This window comes from Ips typographus, linkage group LG5, assembly GCF_016097725.1.
Source record: "Ips typographus isolate SLU linkage group LG5, UJ_Ityp_2.0, whole genome shotgun sequence".
Lineage (NCBI taxonomy): Eukaryota > Metazoa > Arthropoda > Insecta > Coleoptera > Curculionidae > Ips > Ips typographus.
Genome location: NC_138426.1, coordinates 12,089,036 through 12,100,973, shown reverse-complemented (window position 1 = coordinate 12,100,973; position 11,938 = coordinate 12,089,036). Strand labels below are relative to the sequence as shown.

Below are 11,938 nucleotides of genomic sequence, written 5' to 3'. Positions count from 1 at the left end.
AGCTTAATAGGTTCTTCATGTTAAGAAATGTTGTTCTGGGCTGCTCCATTCGACTACATACTACAGCCTCTGGTTATAGGTCTGCAGTTATCCAGCTCCCAAGATATTTAAATTTATCAACCTGGTGGACTGCTAATGGCCATCACCTTGGTTTTCGCTTTGTTAATTTTCAGCCATAGCTGGTTTCGTTCAGTTGTGATTTTGTTTATCAAGCGTTGTAGAGCTTCAAGGCTGTCAGCAATTATTGCGGTACGATATCATAAATTATTCTCAATAATTGTTAATCTTGATAACAACGCTTGTGTCCTGTAGTGCACAAAATTACTAAGGCTACAACAGAAGAAATTATAACAGGAACTATCTGGCATTGCCAGAATCTATCTGGGGCAGTTCCTAGATTTGGGGACGCCATTGGTACGTTGGTCTAATTCACAGGGTTATCATATATCTTGCCTGTCATTCAGTTGATATACTGGAATAAAGGTTTTGTTTTTTGGTTATCAAGTTAGAGTAAATTACTTTCAAGTAAGGTTAAGTCTTGTATTTCCTGAAGTCATGTACACTTTCTGTATGAAACAACTTTCTAAAAACATGAGGTATTCTAGCTTCTTTTGACTTAACATTGACGACATACATTTCTTCATCTTCATGCTCGGGAATGCATTCCAAAGCACCTTTATCTCTACCTCTTTCTTTTTGTGTGGAATTAGGATTTTTATCAAAGTATACTGTTAGTCTGCAAAATCAAAAGTTAGACAACATATTTGAGTCTTGAGGGGATACTCAATTACCTCTCCTGCATTTCAGCCAGCTTCCTAGCACTACAAAGGGGAGTATCAAACGGTACCACTTGCTTAAACTTCTTATAGTCCACTACATAACTTTGAAGGTTTTCATCATAAGACTCGCAATTTACAAATCTGTGACCCCACATGACATCTTCATTGGTGTATGAAGTGCGATTTTGTGACACTTGTCCTGTTATTGTTGAACTACCTTCAGCCACTGCAACAATTTCGTACCTGATTTATGATTTATCAGATTTAAAACATTTAAATTGGTTAGTAAATCAATGAAAATACCTGGCATGCAAGAATTCAAGAGGACGAAACCTCCACAAAGGACTATTTTCATCAATTACATGAGTGATTTCTATAGGGAATATTAGTAAACCATGCGGTTCAATAGACATTTCTACCATTTCAAAATCCATATCCAGGTTGTTTTGCTCCTTGTCAATGTAGTACAAAGCAATATTAGTGCCGCACCAGATTTTTCTGGAAAAATCGTGTATACGGAAGATAAAACACATTTTTCCATCACGCAGGCACACCTAAAATGTACCACATTATCATGTAACCACAAAACGTAACTTAAACCATTTACCACAGCTTTTTTACTGAAAACTGAAGAGTTTTTTGTGAAAGGTTTTGAAGTTTTCACATACACAGCACTGACTAAAGCCCCTTGGACGCAAGTATTGAAAATTGCTTGTAGCATCAATAATACCCAGCCCCCTATACAGTGTTCTGTTGGGTATCTATATCCGTAACCTACTGTAGTCATAGTCTCAATACTCAAAAGTAAATAACCTGTGAAACTACTTTTAATGACACACACTAAATTAAATTGAACTTGTGAAACTAACCTGTAAAGGTTCTAGCGTTGACAATACAAGTTTTGTCAGTATTGTTTAAGCTTTGATCAAAATCTCCACTGGCTTTAGCTAAAACCATCCACAAAAAACTGAACAAAACAAAACAGGCAAAGTTTACTAGGCACAAAGTGGTCAAGATCCATCTCCACTGCAAGGTGAGTAAAGTGTTTCCTAAGTCCTTTAAGTAGTGTAAACTTTTTTGCGGAAGTTTCTTCAAAAATGTGTTCAACCTCCCTGATTTCCTTACAATTCGAGTGAGAGGTATTGGATAAAACAAACTTGCCCTATGTTTGCTAGAATTATTCACCAAATGTCTAATTCTGAATTATGTAGTTTTAATTTGACTACCTTTTTCTCCGTTGTCTTCTAAGTACTAACAAAGGTTCTAAAGATTTCACTGTGTCTGTAGGATTCAATTCCTCCTCAGCATCTCCGTCACTATCACTAAACTCATCAAATTCCACCTCAACATATTGGTCATTGCTTGCATCATACTCGTAGTTCAACATGGTTGTAAACAATGTCCCTGACTAAAAGCGTCTAATTTAATGTTGTTATCAGTATTGGATTATTTTTTATTCACACAGAACTTGTGTGCAAATCTTTTCAAGTCATTTGTAGATTAGATAAGCGATTATAAGATTTTATGAATCTGTATTATAAATAGATCGAGTAAGTTTAATAGGCACGCTGGTTATTTTATTAGTACATCATCTAGACGTTCTGGGAATGGGTTTTAAAGATTTAGGAACTTTCATACATTCATAATGTAATTCGTTCCAAGTAACGATATTTGGGATTTCTGTTTTACTTTAATAATCATCAATTTATATTTGGAAGCCTCAAGATATTTTGTATATGTTGCTGCTAGTATGATTTTAGTATTTTCGTTGATATGACTCAAAACTAGTTGCAGTTTGTTGCGTTTTTAATGACCATTGTGCTTCCAAATTACTGCTGGAAAACCACGTCATAACCAACCGAATAGTTACAAAATTTAACCTAAATTGGTTAATTATAATTTGTTCTATCAAACAACATATTTGAGAGCCAGTAATCAAAACGCGAAATTCATATTTATACATTTTTAAGCGTAGAGATCATTACTCATTGAACTCGATACACAAACGTACTCCTCGTTTATTGGATGAAGCAGCAGGTTCTATTTCCGGAACAGGAATCACTGGTTAAGGGCTTGACATCATAGCTTTTTTCAGTAATGAGTTTTCCGAATTAATATGAAACACCATTTCCAATAATTACTAGCGAAATATAAATACAGGGTGGTCCAGTTTTCGAAAGCCCATCAAAAAATCAGTTAACATACATTATGTCATTTTCCTGAAAAATGCTTCCCAAGGAAAATACAGTCCATACATGTTCAGTTTAAAAAATCGGTTTCTTGTCATAACTGTCAGACCGCTGGAGCAATTTTAATCAAATTTAGAACAAATTCATAAGAAATTAATTCTGATGTTAATGACGTTTGTCGAAACTGTCCAGTGGTGGTGGAAATATGGTTTTCATTTTTCTGTAGATCAATGGATATTTTTCAAAAATTTTATTTTTTTTTACTTTACTTGTTCAATTTGACAAAGTAAGTATCTTTTATAAAATTCTGATTTGAAACTTTGAGTTATTACGTTCAAAGACCCAAAACCAACCCAACCCAACTTAAAAATTGTCTTGAAAACGGTGAAAATTGACTTAAGAAGCTTAAAAAATGTCTTTGTAGCCAGTATTCATAGTTTCAGACAAATTGAAAGACTTTAGTTTTGAAAATTGACTTAGAAACCAGGGAATTTATTTAGAAACGGTAAAAATTGACTTGAGAGGCTTAAAAATTGTCCTTGTAACCAGTTTTCACAGGTTTCAGACAAATTGAAAGACTTTAGCCTTCACAATTGACTTGAAAATTGACTTGAGAGACTTAAAAACTGTCTTTGTAGTCAGTCGTTATAGTTTTCAGATAAGTTGAAAAACTTTAGTAGGGAAAATTGACTTGTAGCATGAAAAACTACTTTATCTAGAATTTTTTACTACAAATTCATACATTTCAACCTTGAAAATTAACTTGGACACCAAAAAGTGACTCTGAACCAATGAAAAGTCACATCAGAAGCTTAAATTTTGCACTTGAAGTAAGTTTTCATAATTTGAAAATACATTTCAATATTTTAGTATTGAAAATAGTCTTAAATACAGGATATTGACATTAGATTCATGAAAATTGACTTGAAGACTAACTTTTCAGGTTTTTTTACTTTGCTTTTCATTTTCTTAGAACTCTGGACTATTTTTAGGGCTTCAAAAACTGCTTTCAGCTTGGAAAATCGAGTTTTAGGGTTATCTTCACCAAGTTTTTGACATGGCAGAATTAAAAAACTATGTTTACATGGTCCATAGCCTTCAACATGCCATTTCAAGCTTTGTCAGTATTAAATTGAGTTCTAGACGCTTCACTGTGCTTTAAGACTGAAAAATCGAATTTTAAACTGTTTTTTATAGTAAGATTCAGACTCTTCATTAATGAAAGTAAACAATTTTGACATTAAATGCTACGATATCAAGTCTTAAACACTAATTTTTAGAATTAAATTAGTCCGAAAATTCGGACTGTTACTAGTGTAATTGATTAAAAAAAAAGTTTGAATTGAATGATCAGTTTTACACTACTTATAGTCTAAAAAATTGAACGCCAGTAAACATTAGTCAAAAAATCCTGTTTTTTTACTATTTTCAGTGTACTTGTTCCCAATTTGATCAAAATTGATCCAACGGTTTGATGGGCTATCGATTGGTGAATTATTGACATTTAAAACTGGACCACCCTGTATATGTGAAAAGTATCTACGTACAATTTTAAGAAAAGCGTAAAATTTTGGAATATGTATCGCGAAATGATAAAGAAGAGATAAACAATCTTCCAAAATGTTCCTAAGAATAGACTGAACCGTCGTTTTAAAAAATATTATTATTGACAAATTTAGATTATTTGATCTCCTAAATTCTGCACCGCACCTTGCCATGCCCTGAACTTAATACCAGATAAATACTTGTCAATGGGTGTTAATTGTACTTGAATGTTTCAAAAAATTTTTGATATTTTACGTACAGAAAAAAAAGAAAAATTAATTATAGCATTTTATAAGCATTTCTTGCCTAGGACTTTCGATAATTTTTACGTAAACAACTATTATTATACAAAGCATATCATTTATGCAAATTTACTTTACCTTAGTTGTTGTTTGTTGCTTACACTTGCGTTAACATTAAAAATCATATTGTTTTGCCAGAAAAGAAATGCTAAACTCAATAAGCGGACCAGTTAAATAATCCATTTCGCGACAAAAAAACTCTCATTCCAAAAAAATTTGCATATTTATGAACCGACACCTAAAATCAGCTTAGTAAGCGGCTTACGAACGAGGTTCAGAGACAGGAACAATAAAAAGCGTCGGATCAAAGGTTTCGGGCAGCCCATTTTAAATATTCAGTCTCCCGATGTAAAAACGTGACTTTTAAACACACCCTGACTTAGTTAGCTTCATTTAATATTAAGAAAACTTGCGTTTCGTTCTTGTTTGGCAAAAAGGTGCATCCACTCGTACTGATACTCGAAACAGGGTCAAACAAAGAAATTTCCGCGAGTGTCGAGTCGTATGTTAGCAGATTAAACTTTGAACAAAAGGCTGTAATCTTTAAAGGCCTCTTACAGTCTCCAACTTCAAATAGAAAGGATTAGAAACGACTTAGTGATGTCAAGTGCTTTCTTTTGAATTGGGGTATTATCCGTGTATGCCAAAGATTTTGTCTCGTTGCATTTTTATGGGTTTTGTACATTACCAAGTTTCGAAGTATAAGACTTATTTAATAAATTCGTTTAGTCTTTAATAAGATACTTTTTATAAAACCCAAGAGCAGGAATGAGCAATATCGTAAATGTATGTAGTTAATGTAATTAATGACATTAACCTAAAAATGTAGTTAAATTGTTCATGTATCTAATGTAACAAATTAAAAATTCGGCTATATAGTTCAGAAATGTGTTCCTGGATGCTAATATTTCCTATTCAAAACATATTACATTACAACTAATTTTCATTTATGGCAAAGATATTGTAATATTTTCAAAAAGAAAGAAATGACAAATTCAAGTATTTAGTTATAATAATCGAGAATGGATGACTAAAATTAACATTGTTAAGGCCACCCTTAGTTTTCGGCTATTTTCAATCTTCTTCTCATTTTTGCCTCGATAAAAAATCAAAATACAACCTGTTAGAACCCTGGTTCAAGATGTTGGAAGACTATAACCTCAAAGTTGGCCACCCTGAACACTTTGAGACACTTGCGCTCAAATTTGATAGAAAACTTAATGGCAAAAACCGTTGGTTAATATCTGTCAACGTTTGACAGATATAAGGTGTTTCTCAGAAGTCGTATTTTTCCTCATAAATGTCTAGCGTCTATAACTAAAAGTCAGTTTGGATATAAGGAGATATTATAAACTGTACAGGGTGGTCCAGTTTTAAGTGTCAATAATTCACCATTTGATAGCTAATCAAAAAATAAGTTGACTTGCATTATTTAATTTTTCTGAAAAACGTTTCCTAAGGAAGATACAGTCCTCCAAATTTCAATTTGAAAAATCGTTTTATAGTTTAAAACTGAACATCCAAGACTTGTGAAAGTCCAAATTTGTACTGAATAGTCTAAAAACTTGCTTTTTACTACTAGGAATGGTCTTATGATTCGGTTTCTCAGACTGCCATCCTGGTTGAGTGTCTGAAACTGGCATTCAAGAACTAAAAAAAGTCCGGAAATCAAGACAAAGATTGTATTGTGCATGAAACTCATTTTTTACTACTAAAAATAATATAAAAGTTGACTTTTAATGCTAGAACTGACTTTACTAGGACTAAAGAGAGTCCAAAAGTATATTTTCAAGACTTTAATTGGTGTACAACTCAATTTTCTGGACTGGACAACAAGTCTAGAAGTAAATTAAATTTTCGGACTATTTTATTTTTAAAAATTAGTTCTCAAGACTATTATTGTAGCATTTGGTACCAACATTTTTTACTTTTATTACTGAAGAAACTTGACTTTTGGAAATAGACTTAAACTCGATTTTTCAGTCTTAAAAAGCACTAAAAACTAGTACATGAAAGAAAATCCAGCATGATCAAACTCATGCTGGATTTTTAAGAATCAAAATGATGAATGTTCTTGATCAGGAGACCATGGCAATAGATTACCTCTAAAATAGGTGTGGAAAAATAAGGTCAATATCCACATTTTCTTCGAAACCCTGTATTTTCTTTAATAATTGAGATATCAGAAGGAATAAAAAAGCGAAATGGTCAGAAAATATCGAACTATAATTTGATGTTATAAACTGTTTTCAATTCTTACCTGTGTTCTCCACAGGGTGTCTCAAAAAGCACAGAAAATTCCTTACTTCCTTTTCGTCATTGTATATAACATAAAGACGAACCATTTACAAATCGTAATAAGACAGATGTATTCATGAAGAATCAAGCCAAAATTCATAAAAAAGATGATCAAAATCACCGGTGTGTGTAATTACTTGCAAGTCGTCAGCAATTTGAACAAATAGCTTTATTTCATGGAGGAAACACAAAGCGTTTACCACAAACTAATCAGTTAATTAAATATTAAATAAATGGCAATTAAGGAATATCATATTAGCATAATTAAGTAAATAGAAGCCTATATACGAGTTTAGATAAGCTAGTGACAACTGTGCTTTAGTGGTTTATTAAATAAAGTCTGTTGAGTTTTTCTAGGTCTCACTTATCAAAAACAACCCCGTAAAGTGAAATAATATTTAACTTACATATTTTTCCATTTATCTGTCACAAAGTAATGAATTAATGAACAACTTATTGTGAGCAGTAATCAAGTATTCAATCATCTATACCATTAGAATATCAAAGTATAATGTATTACCTCATCATTCCAGATCATCATCAGTAGTAGATAATCACAATGCCTGAAATCATATTCCAAAACTGGTTAAATGTGCTTTTAGGCCTGTCCACACTTGAGTTATTTAACAAAAAGTTAACCAAAATTCTGTACGCAGCTTATATGATTATATGCACCTTTTCTGTAATCGCTATAAAAGGATGCGTAATTTATATGTCCAGGGACTTAATTAAAACGGACGTAATCGGAATCATACGAATAATAAATGAAGTTTTCGTATGTATCACAAATATTTTTGCAACTATGGCCATACTAAGCAGAAGTCGCCGTATATCAAAATTAATAGCCACAGTCGAAAACCTATGCCTAGCTATCCAAAATCCAATCGGTCACCTGCACATAGCATGTGGAGTTGTCTGTTTAAGTGTCTTCATTTTAAGATCAATATTTGTGTTCTTTGTCAATGTCGTCAACTTTGAGATCATGCAAGTACTAGTTATACTAGGATTTGAGGTTCCACTTTTCAGAATGAATCTGTGCGTTGCTGAAGTGTGTTTAATAATTTTTGAAATGTCAGAGATATTGAGAAAAGTCAACCGAACAAAGAATATCACACAATGGAAAGTGCTGAATGAAATTTTTGCATGTATCGACGATTTAAATTACGTATCAGGAGATATTCTAGCTTATTGCGTTTTTATGAATATAACTTTGCTTGTAGCTGATGTGGTTGAAAGCATTCCCAAAGTAACGCAAGGTAAACTAGTTCTTGGAGTAGATACAGTAATTATATTCCTCTCTTCAGGAGTAAGTACTAAACACATTTAGTAATATTTTAATAAGTTGATCATCGTAGATCCCATTATTGTGTCTGGCAGTAGTTGGGCAAAAATTAGCAGCAGAGGCAAAGAAAACAGTGGACTTCTGTGTAACTGTTTCCCAAGAGAGTCCAAAAGTATTTTCCGTGTACGTGGACAAAGAGGCCCAAAAGAATTTCTTGATTTTTGCCCAACAAGTTCACCAAAAAACCACAAAAATTGAAGCAGCTGGATTTTTTCCCATAGACAACAGTTTGATTGTGTTTGCTTTTTCTAATATTTGTACCTATATTATTGTTGCCTGTCAAATGTTACCATCTTCAAAATCTTCTAGTCTAGCATAACTGTTTGATTGTTTGTGGTTTGATAATCTCTCATGTGTGTTTTTTCTATCAGTAATCGATTTATTTATGTGCATTCATATTCGAAAAAAGAATAAATACTTAAATCAGAGACATTTATGGATTTACATGAATTTACACCCATATTCACCAGTAAATTTCGTAAAACTCGCGTTTTTGCTTGTTATTTTCAGTTTTTAGTATCTTGGTCTCCTGGAAGTTGAACGTATGGTTAAGTTGGGTGGCATGGTTGGTTGGAGCAGTAGGATTTGTTTTGTTATACTTACGTTACATGACCGTTTGTTCTATTCTTAAGGAGTTCTCCGGTTTGACCGATATAATACTCCTTCACAATCATGGAATTTGGTATATGACATTGCTTCTTTTCTCGGTTGGTGTTTTGGTATTAAGGTTTGAAAAATGACTGCGGAGCAGATTGAGGCCCTTGAAACTTGTTAGGATATTTTTACCGGTCATAGTGTTTCGAATATTTTGAGAAGTTGAGGTATATCGCCTTGGGTCTGTATTCTGGGTCAGACAGGCTTATAACCTATTGGATAGGTAGTTAAGGTATCTGCCAAACCATGTGGGTTTCGTGTACCAGGCAGTTCTGATTTGCCCGTTCTTGTTGTGCAATGTGAGATCAAGGAAGTTGATATAATAATTACATTCAGTTTCCAAAGTAAATTTAATTTTTGGATGGTAACTATTATTGCATAATTATTACATTGGAATTCCTCCATGGGAAAGTAACATTATATATGTAGCAATGATATGATTATTTAGTCACAGTGAAAAAACAACAATTTTTATGTACTATTTATATTAGTTATTTATAACAAAACTTATATAGTCATTGTTCCTCATTTGTTATATAACAAAATTCGTGGATGCTGTTAACCTCACAGACAAGATGCTAAAATTTCTTGTAAAGCAGAACCAGTAGTATTATTACCAACCATCCAATAAAGTACTATTTAAAAACAAATATGATCCAAATTACAAATTTGACTACATTGTCTCCAGATTGGAAACGTCAAAAGCCTACACCAAAGATTCAAAAAAAGTGTGGGATTAAAAAGATGATCAAAAGCGTATTCTAGTACTAAAAAATACAAATCAAAATAACAAAATTTTACGAGTTTTATACAATAGTTTCTTATTAAAATTTAGAACTATGAACTTCTGTTTTGTGCATTCTTATAAAGTGTTTGATTGATAGGCAAACTGATACACCACAATAACATAATTACACACATTAGTTAGAATAAAAAGAATCATGGAATAATCAATGGAAAAGAAACCAGCAGCGCTCAATTTGGTACTTCTGTGGTAAACTTCATGAGAAATGATGTCAAGCTCATCTAAAATATCATCTTTCTCCTTTAAAATCAGTATATTCTTCTCATCAGTAGCAGCTTCCTGGCAAATTTTGATAGTTTTCTCTCCAACCTCTGCCAGTTTCTGCCCAGCATTTGCCAAATAAAGAGTTTGTAGCTACGGCAATATAGCAAATTACATTATTTATTTAAAACTAGGCAAAATTTCAACTTACACAAAACGGTAAAACTTCAACCAAATTCCATATTACTGTACTGTACATACTACCAGCATTATGATAAACCAGAATTACAATTGTGGTAATGTAGTCAGATATTGTAAACACACCAAACATGGCAACCCAAGTATCTAAAACTTGTTGCAAAGATTTAACACTCTTCAGCAACACACTGTATAGTTGTCGGTAAACGATAATTTGTTCGAGAATTAGAGGTTTCTTGAGAAGGTTATTTAAAGCAGAAAACAGCAATGCAACTTCCATAATAAGTCTTGAAGCCATTAGAACACAAGCTTCTATCCGAAAAAAGATGTATTCCATATTCATAATTCCATCCAGAAGTGGCTGTTTAATTGAGGATATGTAGTACACTGCGTAAAAAGCTTTTAGAATAAAAAATATCCAGTATATAGTGTAAACTGAAGAAGTTTTTAACGCTTGTGCTGTATACTTCTTGCTGATAAGATCATTTTGGCGTACCAACTGGAGGGTTTGTTGTAAATTCAGCAAAGGTGCTCCATTCCTAAATATGCATAATGTTATTAAAGTATTGGTGCACAACAGAAAGACCAGCATCAAAATGTACGATGAAACAACAGCAAAACTTTCCTTAGAAATTATTAATACGTAGATTAAGAATCGGATGACATAAGCTGTGGTAATGAACTGAGTCAAAGCTGTATAAACAATATACGTTATTTTGGATGTTTTATTTTTCAACTTTTGATGCACGAATAACCCAAATATAAATGCAATTAAAAACTGTAATTTGCTCTGAATATTAGTGTTATTACCTTCACTCATTTTGGGAATAAATTCGCAGACTACAAAGTTCTGGAACCACAACAAACCTAGAAAATCAATCGTTACACAGACTAGTTACATTAATGGATATTAAAAACATGAATTAATCACTTATAAGCGGACCTACAGGATGTTACAGTAAACTAGGTCAAATCGTTTACCACAGACTACTTCATATATTAACAGGAAATAAATGCCATGATTAGAAAACTTGAAACACAAAACAGAGAATATGGTGATAGTCCTAATAGAAGTAAGACGATGATAAGTAGTAGTTTAATTTCTTGACCTGGGTGTACTACAGTGTGGTCCAAATTGGTGATGCATGTATGAATTTTTTCCATGTCTGTTTTGTGCTGGAACCATCCAGTTCTTTTCCGCTCATCTCTGTATGTCGTCTCGCCATCTTAGCATATGGGTCTGCCTCTGCTTCCTTTTGTTCTCCACAATCTTCAGCGTTTGCCTTGCCTGATGATGCGTCCCAGATATACTTATTCTTCCATTAAAGTGTGTGATTATCGATGTTGATACTGTCAGAGCTCATGATCTTCGTTTTCTGGAGGTTCATATCAAATCCTATCTTCTGCGACACTTTCTTTAATTCGCATCATGGTGCAGAGTTCGTCCTGGCCGGTGTTCCTGCCTCTGCTTCTTTTTGTTCTCCGCAATCTCCACTGCATAATGATTTTGGTCCATTTCTTATCATTTCGCGTTCTTTAAGAATGTATGCAAGTTTTCCAAATGTTGTCCATGCCAAACTGATTCTCCTCCTTACCTCGACTGTCTGGTTGTGTGTGATTATCGA

At 33.0% G+C, this 11,938-nt stretch overlaps 1 protein-coding gene and 1 long non-coding RNA gene across 2 annotated transcripts; one reads left to right on the top strand and one right to left on the bottom strand.

The window, feature by feature from the left end:
• Positions 1–528: 528 nt before the first annotated feature.
• Positions 529–2,199, bottom strand: LOC145729432 (G protein-activated inward rectifier potassium channel 3-like). Its single transcript, XM_081980192.1, has 6 exons — positions 2,006–2,199; positions 1,649–1,950; positions 1,387–1,592; positions 1,083–1,333; positions 792–1,022; positions 529–736 (listed from the first exon to the last, which is right to left on the bottom strand). Exons 1-6 carry the CDS (start codon positions 2,164–2,166, stop codon positions 532–534), a joined length of 1,356 nt encoding a protein of 451 aa, XP_081836318.1. The 5' UTR covers positions 2,167–2,199; the 3' UTR covers positions 529–531.
• On the top strand, positions 1,675–8,887 carry LOC145729433 (uncharacterized). Its single transcript, XR_014178352.1, has 3 exons — positions 1,675–1,812; positions 8,334–8,419; positions 8,469–8,887. It is a non-coding gene; the product is annotated as an uncharacterized LOC145729433 (long non-coding RNA).
• Positions 8,888–11,938: the final 3,051 nt, after the last annotated feature.